The sequence below is a fragment of the Rutidosis leptorrhynchoides genome, chromosome 4 (assembly GCF_046630445.1).
Source record: "Rutidosis leptorrhynchoides isolate AG116_Rl617_1_P2 chromosome 4, CSIRO_AGI_Rlap_v1, whole genome shotgun sequence".
Classification (NCBI taxonomy): domain Eukaryota; kingdom Viridiplantae; phylum Streptophyta; class Magnoliopsida; order Asterales; family Asteraceae; genus Rutidosis; species Rutidosis leptorrhynchoides.
In genome coordinates, this window is record NC_092336.1 from 259,590,718 (window position 1) to 259,611,743 (window position 21,026).

The 21,026-nt window shown below is 32.5% G+C and overlaps 1 protein-coding gene across 2 annotated transcripts; it reads right to left on the reverse strand.

The window, feature by feature from the left end:
* Positions 1-443: 443 nt before the first annotated feature.
* Positions 444-3,429, reverse strand: LOC139844236 (mediator of RNA polymerase II transcription subunit 21-like). Of its 2 annotated transcripts, none has more exons than XM_071834457.1 (4): positions 2,967-3,429; positions 2,230-2,307; positions 2,000-2,051; positions 444-641 (listed from the first exon to the last, which is right to left on the reverse strand). In XM_071834457.1, the coding sequence occupies exons 1-4, from the start codon at positions 3,282-3,284 to the stop codon at positions 565-567; spliced, it is 525 nt and encodes a 174-aa protein (XP_071690558.1). In that variant the 5' UTR covers positions 3,285-3,429; the 3' UTR covers positions 444-564. The 2 variants fall into 2 exon arrangements, with proteins under 2 accessions (XP_071690558.1, XP_071690559.1); XM_071834458.1 differs by having other exon boundaries at positions 471-636.
* Positions 3,430-21,026: the final 17,597 nt, after the last annotated feature.

Sequence of the window (21,026 nt, forward strand, 5' to 3'; positions counted from 1 at the left end):
TAAACTTTAAGATAAGAAACCAAACCCTATTCTTAGCTAACTCATCCTTATAAAAAAAACATAAAGTGATTAAGGAGCGTAAGACCAAAATTGGTTTCTAACAAACCAAACTAAATAATATTATGAGAAGCCAAACGCAAATTGATTCGACAACAACAATAATACCCAATCTCGCATATGCGAAGTATGGGGAAGATGAGATGTAGACAATCCTTCCTCTACCCTAGAATAGAAGTCGTTTCTCTAACGACGAGTCGAGAAATAATTTTCCACCCCTAGGAAGAGAAAGTCATCTCTTTCTTTACTCCAGGGTAGAGAAGATTGCTTTCATGGACCTTTGGCCCAAAAATAAAAGTAATAAAAAATAAGATGAACTTCAAATTGGTCACCTGAACAAATATCCCAAACAAAAGTAACAAAAAAAAAAAAAAAATATGCGTATTAAATAAATTAATGGTTTGTCATTTGAATTGGTATATACAACTAAAAAGACTACATGAAAATAAAACAAAATGAACTTTAAATTGTTCACCTAAACAAAGATTTAACCTTTGCCGTCTCCATTTAGTCTGGTTTCTTCAAGTTGAGACAGTTATCTGCAGCTTCGTTGAACAATTCCTGCACCTGTTTTAGTTCCTTCTCTGACATCAACAAATATATGTCAACCAATTAGACCAAAAAAATCATAATAATTATTATTATGAATTATGATTAATTAATGTTCAAATATTAATGCAAAGATATCCTGATTACAAATGTGGGAGGAGTTTTTTCTATTAGGTTTACTTCTGGATTCTATGAATTGGAACTTGCAATTAGGGATGAGCAAATTAACCAAAATACGCAAACTGAACCCGTACCGTACTAGTATCGAGATACCGTAGTGAAAGGGATTCGGTATCGGTTTCAATACTTGGTTTTGGGTAAATTCGGTGACGATGTCGGTATCAGTTCGGTATGGGGAAACCGATTTTGAATACCGAATTATGAAAACTCCAAAAGTTTTCTAGGCCATTTAGCATATAAGTATTGATTTTTAGTAAAAAACCAGTGCCAACAAAAAGTCAAAAAAATCCCAAAAGGACGCATTATCAGTTTAACGCAAAGGTTTAAACACAACAACAGCGAGCCAACAACTATTATCATGGTCAATAGACGATGTATACAACAATTTTATTTTTCTAAAAAGCACATAAAATTTTATTGAGTTAATATAATAAGCTCATCTACACATTTATAATAGAGAGAACAAAGTTGCATGCTATTTCGTGCAGTATGTCAATACTCAACCAAATGAAAACACAAACAGTTGAGCAACTCGATATTCAAACATTTTGTTACTGTCACGTTACTGTTTGTTTACAATGTAGTTCATCTTTATATTTCTCGTAAAGTCGTAATTCATCATTTACTGATAAAACAATAATTCTAAGTATGATGATTATTATTGAATCAAGAGCAAGTACACTGATCGAATTTTGTGCAACTCGAATTTGGTGCAGCTCGAATTTGGTGCAGCTCGAATTCTATTTTGTTAGGTACTATACCGAAGATACCGAAACCGATACCGGACCGGTACCATTTTCTAAATTCGGTTCGGTATTCGAATCTTGATTTAAGACGATTTCAATTTCGGTACTTTCGGTTTCGGTTCGGTATTCGTACCGATCTCATTCCTACTTGCAATGCTCGCCATGCACACAATTTACAAGAAATGTATCTGTCAATCCCCCTAATGAGACTACATAATAAATTTTGTTTTGCATATCTGTAGCAATGACAATCGACAAAAATGTAGATTTAACGTAGAAAAGCTGCAATAAAATACACTAGTAAATATAATTTTATAATGTTGTTCTATATTGTACTGTAGAGTTGATTAGTCATTTAGTTGATATTAGGCTTCTAATGAAGCAATCAAGGTGCATCGAAAATATAAATTTTTAGAAATAGGACTACTGGAGGTGGCATAATAGAAAAATGATGGGAAATGAATTACCTGCAGCCTCGAGTTGCTTTTGAAGTTCCTGACCAACAAGATCGTTTTCGGCCTACATACAAAGTAGTTCATTATAAGCTTACATGAGGATCCATGTTGATTCTTCGTATATTATATTCGGATTGTGAAACGTTTTTTGCATATCACGAATGAAGGAAACCAAGGTATATAATTTACAAGTATGGCATCATGTTCTTGTTTTAGTCTGTTGGTAGGGATGAATGTTATACCTGAAGTTCTGCAATTCTCATTAGCTGAGCTTCCTCACCTCCTTCAGTCAATGGAAGGGCAGCTACCAATGCATCAAACTATACACGTAACATATCAATCAAGTATAAGTTATTAGGCATGACAAAAATTCAAGAACAAAACATCATTTTTACATCCAAATTCTCCAACTTAAGGTTACACTATACATGTGTTAATATAAATATATGATACTCGCTTAAGGTCACACTAGGAAGACTATTGGTGCAGCAGTGAAAAGTTTAAGGGATCCTTAAAGGGTCGTTTAAGTGCACTCTAAACTGATTATGGAAATTATTAGAAGCAATATCTATCCTAAAAGGGGTGTTCAACTTGAAGCCCTTGATTTGAATTTCAAGCAATTAAAGTTAAAAACTCAAAAACAATCAAATTTGGACAGAAAGGTACAGAGTTTTGATAGATTCAATTTCTAGAAGGGTAAATATCTAACTAAATCAACTACCAATAATCTGCATCCTTACAATAACAAATAGAATGACTAAATTGATACAAAGTTAACTCTTGAAAACATAGCAGAGCTATAAAGTAACGATGTGCTTAAAAAAATATGATATTAGCAAAATAATGAGCAAAAAGAAGTTTACATTTTGATAATATCAACTGACCCAGTAATCTTTACCCCTCCAATTTCAAACCCAATAACTGCATTCACATAAAAATTGAATCTTGAAAAAAAAAACCCTAAAGATATAAAAGGCACCTGTTTAGCAGCTTTAACAAGTTCAGCACTCAAAATCTTTGGCGTTTCAGATACATTATTATTTGGCAATAACTCTTCAGTGGTGGGGTTATTACTGGCAGCGGTGGTGGCGTTAGTAGCAGTAGCGGCGGCGGCGGCGGGGGGTGGTGCAACGGCGGCGTTAGGTACAGTAGTAGTAGCAGCAGCAGAAGAAGGGGGTTCAGGGTAATTGGTATAGAGACGAACAGGAGGTGCGTCTCTTTGTAATGTACCGAATGTATTGAAAGCAATCGCTGCTATTGTGTTCACTTGTTCTTGTAATTGTGATATTATGTCCATTATTACTTGGGGGAATTTGTCGAGTTAGGGTTTATGGGTTTGAATAAATTGTGGGGAATTTATGTTCAAGTAAACCCTTTGATTAGGATCAGATCACCATAAACAAATGCAATCAACTTGTAGAATGTGAGATTTTATAATGATCGTTTGCTTTTTATCTGATGAAGAAACAATTGCAGTTACCAAGTAGTACGAGAAAAACAAAGGCTGTGGCCACTGAGTTGGGAATCTCGGCTACGTTAAATTGTTCAAAAATAGAATGTAGCGCAATTTACCCGGTACTATGTCTCGCGCTTGGAAGACTAGATTATCCGAGGTTTTACTTTCTATGGTGAGCGAATGTGCTCGTTTATAGGAGAGTTTCATCGCTTACCAAAAAACATAATAGTAGTTTTATTTTTATTTTTCTTCGAAAAACCTAAAAGATTGACCATAAGATCTACTATATACGGAGTAATTGTTTCGTACCCACATCTGATTGAAAGACCGTACAATCTTTGGGACTATATGTAGAGACCCGTCCTAATCCATCCGGACGAAGTCCATATCGATTATAAACGATTTACAACAGTTGATTACATCGCGAGGTACTTGACCACTATATGATACATTTTACAAACATTGCATTCGTTTTTAAAAGACAAACTTTCATCACATCGTAAGTTGACGGCATGCATACCATTTCATAATACATCTAACTATAATTGACTTAATAATAATCTTGATGAACTCAACGACTCGAATGCAACGTCTTTTGAAATATGCCATGAATGACTCCAAGTAATGTCTCTAATATGAGCTAATGCACAGCGGAAGATTTCTTTCATACATGAGAATAAACATACTTTAAAGTGTCAACCAAAAGGTTGGTGAGTTCATTAGTTTAACATAAATAATCATTTCCATCATTTTAATAGACCACAAGATTTTCATTTCACATAAATATACGTCCCATGCATAGAGACAAAAATTATCATTCATATGGATTGAACACCTGGTAACCGACATTAACTAGATGCATATAAGAATATCCCCTATCATTCCGGAAAATTCTTCGGACATGATAAAAACAACATCGAAGTACTAAAGCATCCGGTACTTTGGATGGGGTTCGTTAGGCCCAATAGACCTATCTTTAGGATTCGCGTCAATTAGGCGTGCACTATGAAATGTCCCGTTCATATTAATTATAAACGTTCCATATTAATTGATTTCGTTGCGAGGTTTTGACCTCTATATGAGACGTTTTTCAAAGACTGCATTCATTTTTAAAACAACCATAACCTTTATTTTATCAATAAAGGTTTCAAAAGCATTACGTAGATTATCAAATAATGATAATCTAAAATATACTGTTTACACACGACCATTACATAATGGTTTACAATAGAAATATATTACATCGACATATGTTTCTTGAATGCAGTTTTTACACAATATCATACAAACATGGACTCCAAATCTTGTCCTTATTTTAGTATGCAACAGCGGAAACTCTTAGTATTCACCTGAGAATAAACATGCTTTAAACGTCAACAAAAATGTTGGTGAGTTATAGGTTTAACCTATATATATCAAATCGTAACAATAGACCACAAGATTTCATATTTCAATATACATATCATACATAGAGATAAAAATCATTCATATGGTGAACACCTGGTAACCGACATTAACAAGATGCATATATAAGAGTATTCCCGTCATTCCGGGACACCATTCGGATATGATATAAATTTCGAAGTACTAAAGCATCCGGTACTTTGGATGGGGTTTGTTAGGCCCAATAGATCTATCTTTAGGATTCGCGTCAATTAGGGTGTCTGTTCCCTAATTCTTAGATTACCAGACTTAATAAAAAGGGGCATATTCGATTTCGATAATTCAACCATAGAATGTAGTTTCACGTACTTGTGTCTATTTTGTAAATCATTTATAAAACCTGCATGTATTCTCATCCCAAAAATATTAGATTTTAAAAGTGGGACTATAACTCACTTTCACAGATTTTTACTTCGTCGGAAAGTAAGACTTGGCCACTGGTCGATTCACGAACCTATAACAAATATGTACATATATATCAAAGTATATTCAAAATATATTTAAAACACTTTTAATACATTTTGATGTTTTAAGTTTATTAAGTCAGCTGTCCTCGTTAGTAACCTACAACTAGTTGTCCAACGTTAGATGTACAGAAAAAAATTGATATATATTATCTTGAATCAATCCACGACCAAGTGTATACACGTCTCAGGCTAGATCACAACTCAAAGTATATATATATTTGGAATCAACCTCAACCCTGTATAGCTAACTCCCACATTACTGCATATAGAGTGTCTATGGCTGTTCCAAATAATATATACACATGGGTCGATATGATATGTCAAAACCTTTGCATACGTGTCTATGGTATCCCAAGATTACATAATATATTAGAATACATGTATAATACAATATAAGTTAGCTAGGATATGATTAATATAGATTTGTTACCAATTTTCACGTTGCTACAACAAGAAAAATTATCCAATCTTGTTTAACCCATAACTTCTTCATTTTAAATCCGTTTTGAGTGAATCAAATTACTATGGTTTCATATTGAACTCTATTTTATGAATCTAAACATAAAAAATATATTTTTATAGTCAAAAATATAAGTTACAGGTCGTTTTTGTAAAGGTAGTCATTTCAGTCGAAAGAACGACGTCTAGATGACCATTTTAGAAAACATACTTCCACTTTGAGTTTAACCATGATTTTTGAATATAGTTTCAGTTCATAAGAAAAATCATTTTCCCAAAATAACAACTTTTAAATCAAAGTTTATCATAGTTTTTAATTAACTAACCCAAAACAGCCCGCGGTGTTACTACGACGGCGTATGTCCGGTTTTACAGTGTTCTTCGCGTTTTCAGGTTTTAAATCATTAAGTTAGCATATCATATAAATATAGAACATGTGTTTAGTTGATTTTAAAAGTCAAGTTAGAAGGATTAACTTTTGTTTGCGAACAAGTTTAGAATTAACTAAACTATGTTCTAGTGATTACAAGTTTAAACCTTCGAATAAGATAGCTTTATATGTATGAATCGAATGATGTTATGGACATCATTACTACCTCAAGTTTTATGGATAAAGCTACTGAAAATGAGAAAAATGGATCTAGCTTCAAAGGATCCTTGGATGGCTTGAAAGTTCTTGAAGAAGAATCATGACACGAAAACAAGTTCAAGCAAGATTTTCACTCGAAATAAGATTGTTATAGTTATAGAAATTGAATCAAAGTTTGAATATGAGTATTACCTTGTATTAGAAAGATATCTTACTGTAAATAAGAAAGATTTCTTGAGGTTGGATGATCACTCTACAAGATTGGAAGTAAGCTAGCAAACTTGGAAGTATTCTTGATTTTATGAAACTAGAACTTGTAGAATTTATGAAGAACACTTAGAACTTGAAGATAGAATTTGAGAGAGATTAATTAGATGAAGAAAATTGAAGAATGAAAGTGTTTGTAGGTATTTTTGATCGTTGGTATATGAATTAGATATAAAGGATGTGTAATTTTGTTTACATGTAAATAAGTCATGAATGATTACTCATATTTTTGTAATTTTATGAGATATTTCATGCTAGTTGCCAAATGATGGTTCCCACATGTGTTAGGTGACTCACATGGGCTGCTAAGAGCTAATCATTGGAGTGTATATACCAATAGTACATACATCTAAAAGCTGTGTATTGTACGAGTACGAATACGGGTGCATACGAGTAGAATTGTTGATGAAACTGAACGAGGATGTAATTGTAAGCATTTTTGTTAAGTAGAAGTATTTTTATAAGTATCTTGAAGTCTTTCAAAAGTGTATGAATACATATTAAAACACTACATGTATATACATTTTAACTGAGTCGTTAAGTCATCGTTAGTCGTTACATGTAAGTGTTGTTTTGAAACCTTTAGGTTAACGATCTTGTTAAATGTTGATAACCCATTGTTTATTAAATCAAATGAGATGTTAAATTATTACATTATCATGATATCATGATGTATTAATATATCTTAATATGATATATATACATTAAATGTCGTTACAACGATAATCGTTACATATATGTCTCGTTTCAAAATCATTAAGTTAGTAGTCTTGTTTTTACATATGTAGTTCATTGTTAATATACTTAATGATATGTTTACTTATCATAATATCATGTTAACTATATATATATATCCATATATATGTCATCATATAGTTTTTACAAGTTTTAACGTTCGTGAATCGCCGGTCAACTTGGGTGGTCAATTGTCTATATGAAACCTATTTCAATTAATCAAGTCTTAACAAGTTTGATTGCTTAACATGTTGGAAACATTTAATCATGTAAATATCAATTTCATTTAATATATAAAAACATGGAAAAGTTCGGGTCACTACAGTACCTACCCGTTAAATAAATTTCGTCCCGAAATTTTAAGCTGTTGAAAATGTTGACAAATCTTCTGGAAATAGATGCGGGTATTTCTTCTTCATCTGATCTTCATGCTCCCAGGTGAACTCGAGTCCTCTACGAGCATTCCATCGAACCTTAACAATCGGTATCTTGTTTTGTTTAAGTCTCTTAACCTCACGATCCATTATTTCGACGGGTTCTTCAATGAATTGAAGTTTTTCATTGATTTGGATTTCGTCCAACGGAATAGTGAGATCTTCTTTAGCAAAACATTTCTTCAAATTCGAGACGTGGAAAGGGTTATGTACATTCGCAAGTTGTTGAGGTAACTCAAGTCGGTAAGCTACTGGTCCGACACGATCAATAATCTTGAATGGTCCAATATACCTTGGATTTAATTTCCCTCGTTTACCAAATCGAACAACACCTTTTCAAGGTGCAACCTTAAGCATGACCACCTCTCCAATTTCAAATTCTATGTCTTTTCTTTTAATGTCGGCGTAGCTCTTTTGTCGACTTTGGGCGATTTTCAACCGTTGTTGAATTTGGATGATCTTCTCTGTAGTTTCTTGTATTATCTCCGGACCCGTAATCTGTCTATCCCCCACTTCACTCCAACAAATCAGAGACCTGCACTTTATACCATAAAGTGCTTCAAACGGCGCCATCTCAATGCTTGAATGATAGCTGTTGTTGTAGGAAAATTCTGCTAACGGTAGATGTCGATCCCAACTGTTTCCGAAATCAATAACACATGCTCGTAGCATGTCTTCAAGCGTTTGTATCGTCCTTTCGCTCTGCCCATCAGTTTGTGGATGATAGGCAGTACTCATGTCTAGACGAGTAAAATGTCCCGTTCTTATTGATTAAAAACGTTCCATATTAATTGATTTCGTTGCGAGGTTTTGACCTCTATATGAGACGTTTTTCAAAGACTGCATTCATTTTTAAAACAAACCATAACCTTTATTTCATAGATAAAGGTTTTAAAAAGATTTACGTAGATTATCAAATAATGATAATCTAAAATATCCTGTTTACACACGACCATTACATAATGGTTAACAATACAAATATGTTACAACAAAATAAGTTTCTTGAATGCAGTTTTTACACAATATCATACAAGCATGGACTCCAAATCTCTTCCTTATTTAAGTATGCGACAGCGGAAGCTCTTAATAATCACCTGAGAATAAACATGCTTAAAACGTCAACAAAAATGTTGGTGAGTTATAGGTTTAACCTATATATATCAAATCATAATAATAGACCACAAGATTTCATATTTCAATACACATTCCATACATAGAGATAAAAATCATTCATATGGTGAACACCTGGTAACCGACATTAACAAGATGCATTTATAAGAATATCCCCATCATTCCGGGACACCCTTCGGATATGATATAAATTTCGAAGTACTAAAGCATCCGGTACTTTGGATGGGGTTTGTTAGGCCCAATAGATCTATCTTTAGGATTCGCGTCAATTAGGGTGTCTGTTCCCTAATTCTTAGATTACCAGACTTAATAAAAAGGGGCATATTCGATTTTGATAATTCAACCATAGAATGTAGTTTCACGTACTTGTGTCTATTTTTTAAATCATTTATAAAACCTGCATGTATTCTCATCCCAAAAATATTAGATTTTAAAAGTGGGACTATAACTCACTTTCACAGATTTTTACTTCGTCGAGAAGTAAGACTTGACCACTGGTTTATTCACGAACCTATAACAATATATACATATATATCAAAGTATGTTCAAAATATATTTACAACACTTTTAATATATTTTGATATTTTAAGTTTATTAAGTCAGCTGTCCTCGTTAGTAACCTACAACTAGTTGTCCACAGTTAGATGTACAGAAATAAATCGATAAATATTATCTTGAATCAATCCACGACCCAGTGTATACGTATCTCAGTATTGATCACAACTCAAACTATATATATTTTGGAATCAACCTCAACCATGTATAGCTAACTCCAACATTCACATATAGAGTGTCTATGGTTGTTCCGAAATATATATAGATGTGTCGACATGATAGGTCGAAACATTGTATACGTGTCTATGGTATCTCAAGATTACATAATATACAATACAAGTTGATTAAGTTATGGTTGGAATAGATTTGTTACCAATTTTCACGTAGCTAAAATGAGAAAAATTATCCAATCTTGTTTTACCCATAACTTCTTCATTTTAAATCCGTTTTGAGTGAATAAAATTGCTATGGTTTCATATTGAACTCTATTTTATGAATATAAACAGAAAAAGTATAGGTTTATAGTCGGAAAAATAAGTTACAAGTCGTTTTTGTAAAGGTAGTCATTTCAGTCGAAAGAACGACGTCTAGATGACCATTTTAGAAAACATACTTCCACTTTGAGTTTAACCATAATTTTTGGATATAGTTTCATGTTCATAATAAAAATCATTTTCTCAGAATAACAACTTTTAAATTAAAGTTTATCATAGTTTTTAATTAACTAACCCAAAACAGTCCGCGGTGTTACTACGACGGTGTAAATCCGGTTTTACGGTGTTTTTCGTGTTTCCAGGTTTTAAATCATTAAGTTAGCATATCATATAGATATATAACATGTGTTTAGTTGATTTTAAAAGTCAAGTTAGAAGGATTAACTTTTGTTTGCGAACAAGTTTAGAATTAACTAAACTATGTTCTAGTGATTACAAGTTTAAACCTTCGAATAAGATAGCTTTATATGTATGAATCGAATGATGTTATGAACATTATTACTACCTTAAGTTCCTTGGATAAACCTACTGGAAAAGAGAAAAATGGATCTAGCTTCAACGGATCCTTGGATGGCTCGAAGTTCTTGAAGCAGAATCATGACACGAAAACAAGTTCAAGTAAGATCATCACTTGAAATAAGATTGTTATAGTTATAGAAATTGAACCAAAGTTTGAATATGATTATTACCTTGTATTAGAATGATAACCTACTGTAAGAAACAAAGATTTCTTGAGGTTGGATGATCACCTTACAAGATTGGAAGTGAGCTAGCAAACTTGAAAGTATTCTTGATTTTATGTAACTAGAACTTGTAGAATATATGATGAACACTTAGAACTTGAAGATAGAACTTGAGAGAGATCAATTAGATGAAGAAAATTGAAGAATGAAAGTGTTTGTAGGTGTTTTTGGTCGTTGGTGTATGGATTAGATATAAAGGATATGTAATTTTGTTTTCATGTAAATAAGTCATGAATGATTACTCATATTTTTGTAATTTTATGAGATATTTCATGCTAGTTGCCAAATGATGGTTCCCACATGTGTTAGGTGACTCAAATGGGCTACTAAGAGCTGATCATTGGAGTGTATATACCAATAGTACATACATCTAAAAGCTGTGTATTGTACGAGTACGAATACGGGTGCATACGAGTAGAATTGTTGATGAAACTGAACGAGGATGTAATTGTAAGAATTTTTGTTAAGTAGAAGTATTTTGATAAGTGTATTGAAGTCTTTCAAAAGTGTATAAATACATATTAAAACACTACATGTATATACATTTTAACTGAGTCGTTAAGTCATCGGTAGTCGTTACATGTAAGTGTTGTTTTGAAACCTTTAGGTTAACGATCTTGTTAAATGTTGTTAACCCAATGTTTATAATATCAAATGAGATTTTAAATTATTATATTATCATGATATTATTATGTATGAATATCTCTTAATATGATATATATACATTAAATGTCTTTACAACGATAATCGTTACATATATGTCTCGTTTAAAAATCATTAAGTTAGTAGTCTTGTTTTTACATATGTAGTTCATTGTTAATATACTTAATGATATGTTTACTTATCATAGTATCATGTTAACTATATATATATCCATATATATGTCATCATATAGTTTTTACAATTTTTAACGTTTGTGAATCACCGGTCAACTTGGGTGGTCAATTGTCTATATGAAACATATTTCAATTAATAAAGTCTTAACAAGTTTGATTGCTTAACATATTGGAAACATTTAATCATGTAAATATCAATCTCAATTAATATATATAAACATAGAAAAGTTCGGGTCACTACAACGAGTTCCTAATGCTTGCTGTAATGTCTGCCAGAATCTTGAAATAAATCTGCCATCCTTATCAGAGATAATAGAGATTGGTATTCCATGTCTGGAGACGACTTTCTTCAAATACAGTCGTGCTAACTTCTCTATCTTGTCATCTTCTCTTATTGGCAGGAAGTGTGCTGACTTGGTGAGACGATCAACTATTACCCAAATAGTATCATAACCACTTGCAGTCTTTGGCAATTTAGTAATGAAATCCATGGTAATGTTTTCCCATTTCCATTCCGGGATTTCAGGTTGTTGTAGTAGATCTGGTGGTTTCTGATGTTCAGCTTTGACCTTAAAACACGTCAAACATTCTCCTACATATTTAGCAATATCGGCTTTCATACCTGGCCACCAAAAATGTTTCTTAAGATCCTTGTACTTCTTCCCCGTTCCAGGATGTAATCATTTCGAATGGGTTCTCTGTCCTTTCTGCTCAAGGCGTCGGCTACCACATTTGCCTTCCCCGGGTGGTAACGAATCTCAAAGTCGTAATCATTCAACAATTCAATCCACCTACGCTGCCTCATATTCAGTTGTTTATGATTAAATATGTGTTGAAGACTTTTGTGGTCGGTATATATAATAATTTTGACCCCATATAAGTAGTGCCTCCAAGTCTTTAATGCAAAAACAACCGCTCCTAATTCCAAATCATGCGTCGTATAATTTTGCTCGTGAATCTTCAATTGTCTAGACGCATAAGCAATTACCTTCGTCCGTTGCATTAATACACAACCGAGACCTTGCTTTGATGCGTCACAATAAATCAAAAAATCATCATTCCCTTCAGGCAATAACAATATAGGTGCCGTAGTTAGCTTTTTCTTCAATAATTGAAACGCCTTCTCTTGTTCATCCTTCCATTCAAATTTCTTCCCTTTATGCGTTAATGCAGTAAAGGGTTTTGCTATTTTGGAGAAATCTTGGATGAATCTTCTGTAGTAACCAGCCAATCCTAAAAATTGACGTATATGCTTCGGAGTTTTTGGGGTTTCCCACTTTTCAACGATTTCGATCTTTGCCGGGTCCACCTGGATACCTTCTTTGTTCACTATGTGACCGAGGAATTGAACTTCTTCCAACCAAAATGCACACTTTGAAAACTTAGCGTACAATTTTTCTTTGCTCATGATAGTTTAGCTAAGGGGTATAAAACACTATTAAATTTTACAAGGAAATACTAATAAATACGATACAATTTTACACAAGATATTTATTTATTTATAGAATGGATATACCTAAACCTTGCTACAACACTTATAGGCAGTGTACCTAATCGTACAGTAGTGTAATTTTTAGTAAGTCCGGTTCGTCCACAGGGAATCTTTTAAACAAAGCTTAACGCTATATTAGTTTTAATTTATAAAAATACAAATATATATATAAGTAATATTATTATTATAAAGGGGGGTTTTTACCGTTTAATGACCGGTTTGTCGATTTTTAAAACTTAGTCGCAGTTAAAACCTAATGTAAAATAATAAAAATAAATAAAAAACTTAATTTAAAGCGTAAAGTAAATAACGATAATGAAATTGCGATAAATAAAAGTGCGATAAAATAAAATTGCGATAATTAAAAAGTACGATAATTAAAAGTGCAATTAAATACAATAACAATAAATAAAAGTGCAATAATTAGAAGTGCAATTAAATATAAAATAAAGGAAAATAAATATGAAATAAAAGAATTATGCTTATTTAAACTTCCGTAATCATGATGTTTGACGTGTTGATTTTAGTTTTATGCCCATGGGTTAATTGTCCTTTGTCGTGGATTATTTAATATGTCCGTCTAGTTTTTGTCCATAACAGTCCATCAGTCATAAATATAAAGTGCGAGTATCCTCGTCAAATTATCCTTATACCCGAAGTCAAATATTCCAACTAATTGGGGACTTAAACTGTAACAAGATTTTAATACTTTGTTTAATAATTACACCAGGTTATCGACTGTGTGTAACCCAAGGTCTTAATACTTTGTTATCAATTATGCCAAGTGTCCTTGTACATAATTTTACCCCTGTTTTAATAATTCTAGTGACTAATAATCCATTCCCGTGTCCGGTTAAATGAACGATTATTCGTACATATAAATACCCTGCCCATCGTGTCCGATCGAGTGTATATGGTTATTTATAGGGACGTCCAATTGTAAATCTTTATATTAAAATTAACAAACTATCATTTAGTTAAACAAATATAAAGCCCATTAATAGCCCATAGTCTAATTTCCACAAGTGTCGTTCTTTTGTCCAAACCCCAATTATGGTACAAAGCCCAATTACCCAATTTTAGTAATTAGCCCAACATCATGATTACTTCGATTTAAATAAGCATAATAACGGCTTAGCTACGAGACATTAATGAAAATAATATAAACATAACTTACAATGATTAAAACTAGCGTAGCGTTACACGGACAGAATTTCGACTTACACCCTTACAACATTCGCTAACATACCCTTATTATTAGAAATTAAAATTAAAATTAAAATTAAAATATAAATATAAATATTTACGTATATATATAGAGAGATGGATGGATTTTTGGATATTAAAACTCGTCGAATTCGCTGGCTTTTATAGGCAGTTTCATAATTTGGGGCTCCGCGAGTCACGGCCTTTTTGGCCTTCAAACTCCGCAACTCGCGGAGTTTGATTTTACAGCTCACTCCATTTTGGATCCTTTCTTGCCGACGGATTTTATAATATAAATATAATATAAATATATAATTTATATAATTAATTATATATTATATTAAATTTATATATATAATTAATTTGTAACTTTCGGTCCGTTGCGTCGAGCGTTGAGAGTTGACTCATGTCCTGGTTCCGGATTTTCGAACGTCCTTGCGTACAATTTAATATCTTTTACTTTGTGTTTTGAATCTTGTACTCTTGTAATTTCGAGACGTTTCTTATCAATAATTGGAACCTCTTTGATTGTATTTTGTACTTTTGAGCTTTTTGTTCGTTTGCGTCTTCAATTAGTCGAATCTGTCTTTTGTCTTCACCTTTTATTATTTAAACGAATATCACTTGTAAATAGAATAATTGCAACTAAAAGCTTGTCTTTCTTGAGGGATAATGCTATGAAATATATGTTCGTTTTTAGCATTATCAAATATTCCCACACTTGAGTGTTGCTTGTCCTCAAGCAATATAGTCTTGAAATACTAGAATCACTTCTTTATTCTTCACACTTTGTACATCTGTGATTTTTTTACGGCGGTATAAACAATGGTAGTAACGATGTGGTTTACAGTCCCACATGACTATAAAAATTTAGATCCATTAAGGAAATTGGATCTTTATGAAAACATTTGATCTTTTGAAAATTAAATCTAGTTTTTTTTACCCTAGATAAGTTTTCCGGAATAACCCTTCACCGGTGTTTGCAAAATATTTTTGTGGGTTTGGTGGGTTTCAGATTTGAAAATTTTAGCTCAAAACTAGCAGTTTTGTGTCACCCACTTGCTAACCTTGTATTAGGAAAGCAACACGTCCAGTATACTTGCTCCGTATATTCCCTTTCGATAAACTACCGTCCGGTTGTAAAGGAAAGCGTTGAACAAGCAACTGTTAAGGCAATGTCCCCTGACATGCTTTTAATTATGGTCTATAACGTGTCGGACGCAATTACTATCCTTTGTAGGAGCAATAGTAAAGCGCACCCTTATAATTTTTCGGTCTGGCACAAGGTCCGGTCTTTGACCATACTATGCAACCACCGTTCTTACGGTTGACACCCGATTTGGTTCAGGTGACCTAATGAATTCCAGTTGAATTCCTAGGATTTTACGTTCAATGGTAATGAATGCACTGAAAATGGATTTTTAGAAAACAAATCGGTTTGTAATTTTTGATCAAAATATTTTCTCGTTCAAGCTCGAGTTTAGATATCATCGAATTCCATGAGTTTGTAATTCTCAATCTTTAAGGTCAATCTCAAGGATTGAGTAATATCAGTCTTAAAAGCTGATTTTTGATCTTTAAGGAGATTATCCTTTCTGGGGATCTGATTCATTAGTCTTATCAAGCTAATTTGCACGGCGCCCTCCCCATTTTACGAGACAGATCCTCTCATGGTTAGGATAAGTCTGACCACTTGGCGACCCTGTTTGATGCTGAGGTCCGTGGATTTCCTGCTGATTTTAGTGATGACTTTTCTAGATTTTTCGTCAACCTACAGCTGGTCTGGACGACAACTTCATGACCTAAATCAAGAAGCGCGTTTCTTTTTCGGAAGACTTTACTCCCTTTTAATGATGGAATTGATTCATCGTGTAGATCCATCTTTCTTACAGTAAATCGAGTAAAATTGTTTAGTTTAGTCTAATGCAAAAGTATTTTTAGTTATTTGTTACAGAAATATGTGACATATGTTTAAAATAACTTGGTAAATTTTCCTACACTTGGCTTTTATTTTCCTTTTTATTGTCCTCTATTCCATTTTAAATGAATTATAATATTTTGGTTTGTTTCTCAATTTATGTCCTTTCCAAGGTAACAATAATTTCGGTGTTAACACCTAGTTTTATCGTTCATAAATATGTATAAACATGATTTTGAGTTCATTTAATTGAAAATTTTGAAAATTTTTACTAGAATTGGGTAGTCAGTATATAAGACTAGGGCTGTTATTTATTATCAGAGAGCACTAGATTCTAATACAACTACTGCTTTACTAGTATTTCTAATGGTAACCAAGTGTATAAAGTAAAAATTTTAAAATTCGAAAGAATTTAACCCCTTCCCACACTTAAGATCTTGCAATGCCCTCATTTGCAAGAAATCAGTAACAATTTAAATTATTGAGGGTGGTTAGCGCAGAAAAATGATTAAATTTTACCAAAGTTTCCAAACATATTGTTGTTTGTGTTGAATGATAAATGGTGCACATCATTTGTTCATTCCGTCTTGTTGTTACATCACATTTATTTTTCATCTTGTCATCAAAATTAGTTGCTTTTGCTGAACTTAATGCCAGTCTTTGAAAATGCGTTGTTTTACTCTGTTGTGTACATAAGATAAACTGCAAACATATATACATATTTTTGAAGTTTGGTATATTACCCCACATTCAAAAATTATTAAAATCTAATAATAAAAGTTAGAAAATTATAAAAACTATTACAATATCAACATAAGTGCTAAATATAGTAACATTACAAAAATAAAATAAATAAAACTAAATAAACTAGGGTTGTTACTGATACCAGTAGGGATTCCATGCATAACCGTATGTGTTATAAAATGCTTCAGCTGGGTTATAAGTAGGATACGGTGGTTGGATCTCTATAGACCAGGGAGGAAATATGGGCGTTGGAGTAGGAATATAGTTTCTACCTACATGTTGGCAATGAGCTATGATTTGGTTTTGATGAACTTGCCAATCTTCAAATGCTCGATGTCTAGCATTTTCATATTCTTGTGAAGCTATAAACCTTTGCATTTCTGTCATTTCATTTCCCCCTCTCACATTACCTGGCTGTTGATTTCTCTCAACCTGTGGATGTCTTCCATTATATGCTACTGCGGCGTTATTTCGCCTTTTCAAAACCTTAGCACCATGATATACATTTAAACCAATTGTATCGTGGGGTTCTGGTTCTTCGATTAATAATCCCCCTGACTTATATCCACATCGAGATACTCAGCAATTAATGTAATAAATATACCACCTCCTATTATACTGTGCGGTCTCATTCCCCTAACCATAGCTGATAAATAATAACCCACACAATAAGGTATACTTACAGCGCTTTGTGGGTCTCGAATACACATATGGTAAAATAAATCTTGCTCATTTACCTTTTCCTTATTTTTACCTCGCTGTGTAATCGAGTTCGCTAGAAACCTGTGAATTACTCTTAACTCAACTCTATCTATATCCAAATAAGAGTAATTTCCCCCTTTAAATCGGTGATGGCTAGTCATTTGACTCCATACACCATGCGTATCAAAATTTTCATCAATCTTCCTACCATTTAATATCAACCCTCGACAATCGGCAGATGCTAGATCCTCAGGCGTATATATACGTAAGGCCTGAGCCATGTCTAGTAGAGACATGTGGCGCATCGAACCTCCTAACAAAAATCTAATAAAATTTCGATCGGTTAAACTAGCTACCCGATCATTTATTTCTATACTACACAATAATTCTTCACATCATATTTTATATACAGGTCTACGCATGTTGAATAATCGTACCCAATCGTTAAAAGTAGAATTACCATACCTTTGAGTAAGTAATTTCCTAATTGGCTCGACCAATTCTACGGCTTCTAACGGTTCCCATTCTATTACCCTAGGTACTTCAACAGTTTTAGAATGAAGAGTGTGCAAGCCCCTTTGGTATTTTGGATAATCTATCCAACGTCTGTCTAATCTCAAGTTCGGGTGCAAATTTTCCACGTGCATATCTGAAAATGTCATAACTGGATGAGGTATATCTTGTTTGTAATAGTTATCAACATCCTGTTGTTCCGCATTCTCAGGAGGAGCAATGCGAGCTTGGGATGAAGATTCACCCCTTTCAGTCTGCAAAACACATCAAACACAATTTTTGTGCATCCAAATATGCATTAGTGTCAGCAAAATCATCAATCAAAATAATTACAATGACATGTTCAATTTATATCAAACTTATGCTCATTTTCATATTTTTATCAAATCTACACTTTTTCAAATAAGCATATACGAAAATGTTCGCCAAGTTCATAAGCATTCAACTCAAATAACATGTCAAAATAATCATTATTAGTAATTAAACAAGTTTCAAATGGCATTATCTCTCAAAAATCAAGTTCATGAATTTTAGACTTGAAAAAGTCCACTTTAATTCTCAAAAATCATGTTTAGGCTCAAAGTTTGGATCATTTAACTACCTAAACATGTTACACTACTTAATTTAGCAATAATTCATGACAAAAATCGGCCATAACCTGTTTATATCAAAAAGCCCCAAATTGCTCAAGAACACAAACCCTAGATTACTCAAAATTTGAAGTTTAAGGCTTCTAATCATGTTAAATAGCATCAATCTAGGTTATACAAGCATAATACATAAGCAATTTAAGCATAATTACACTAAAAAGCATCAAAATCGAATTGGGTATAAATTTGCTCAAGAACACTAAATTTTCGGATTAAATGGTGTTTAGGTGTAGAAATTTACTGTTTTCCTTGAGTAATTACTTGATAGCATTCTTCTCAACATGATTTTGTGAAAGATTTGATGAAAAATGGCCAAAAATTGCGGATTTGTGTGTGTTTTCTCGGGTGTTTTTCGCAGTTTGTGGGTGTTTTGTGTTGGGGACTGATCTGTTCCAGTGTTTTTATTTTTTTCTGGATTTTTTATCCTCCGCGAGTCGCGGTATTTTTGTTCTTCAAACTCCGCAAGTCGTGGAGTTTGACTTTTTTTTTATAAAAACCTTAACTTATAAAACAATTAATTAATTAATTTTAAAATTTTGTTTCCTTTGTTATTTAGGACGAGGTCGTTTCGGAACGATGTCCTAGTCCGTCCCTCGACAAAGTTTTAAAATTTGTCAATTTAAAGCGCGGTTTTTAAAAGTAAAGATTTTTGGGTTTTTTTTAATGTTTTTGGTATACTTTAATTCAATAAGATTAAAAATAATGATAATAAAAGTTCTCATCCCTCCCTCGGGTAAAGCAATTTCGGTTCAACGACCTAGTCTTCAACTTACGACGAATTTTAAAAATCATATTTTTAACTTAGCGAAATAAAGTAAATTTTTGTTTTTAAATTCACACCAAACTTAAATTTAAAATGCATAAAATTAAAAATTCATATTATAAATTCACACCAAACTTAAATTTAATATATTAATTTTTCAAATATTTACAATTGTAAATATATATTGATAATATTAATTTAATATTTATATATTAATTTTAAAAAAATATGGTAAAAATAAAATTAAAAATCTTTTTGATCTTTTATCCCACTTTAATCAATCAAATATTATCAAAAATATGTGCCCCTCTTTTTGGTAAAGTAATTTCGGTTCCATGACCTAATTTAACTCATGGCGAATTTTTGAAATATTTTGGGTTGATTGATTAAAGATATTTATACCTTAAGAATAAACGTTAAATTTCGCAGTGATGTAATAAATTTTTGTATGATATCAATAATTTCGGTCGCAAGACCTAATTTCATCGAATACCAATTTAATACTTTATAGCGAACAAATTAGCGTTTATTATCAAAAGGTTAAAAATAAAAATAAAATAAAAATAAAAACTGTACAAACTTACCTGTGAGATAGTATTCTTAGTGATATGCTCTAGTCCACTCATAAGATAGTCGGACTAATTGATTTTCCATGGCTACATAGGCGTAACCTCGAGTATTTAATGTTTTTTCTTCTAAACATATGAACGGTCCATCTCTGCATAAAGTAACAAATTCGGTGTTTGAATAGGTTTGATTATTTGAACATTTACCTTCGTGTGACCATTTTCCGCCTTTGTGACATTTTTCAAGGTGTCGTGCTCTTCTTTTTGCTGCGAATTTTGATTTTCCTTTACCAAATTGTAACTTATTATCTTCGCATCTGGATTCTTTTCTTACTCCGTCCAATTTTTCTCTGATTATTGATACCAGTTCACTCGGAAGTGTGTCATTATTACGTTTAGTAATCAAAGCGTGTAGCATTAGACCATGATTTAGTTCACAGGAAGTCTTCATTTCGTAAAAACCTAAAAAAATAAAAATTCAGAATGGGGGGAGAAGACTAGTTCTTTAGGGTCTGCTAGGGAAAGACCATTCGGGTTCCATTTTCGAGAACTACACGAAAACAGAAAATCTAACTCTAACAGAAATACATATTATCCTTTAAAGACTTGATTTTCCCCACACTTAGTTAGCTGTGGTATCGAAATTGTGATTAACTTCGTTGTCGACTTCCATCAGACTATCTATGTAGTGTTTAACTCTGTGACCATTAACCTTAAATTCAATCCCATTTGAATTTATTAACTCTATCGTTTCGTATGGGAAAACTCTTTTGACTATGAATGGTCCAGACCATCTTGATTTCAATTTTTCAGGAAATAGCTTGAATCGTGTATTGAAAAGAAGAACTCTGTCTCCTTCTTTAAATTTTTTTGAAC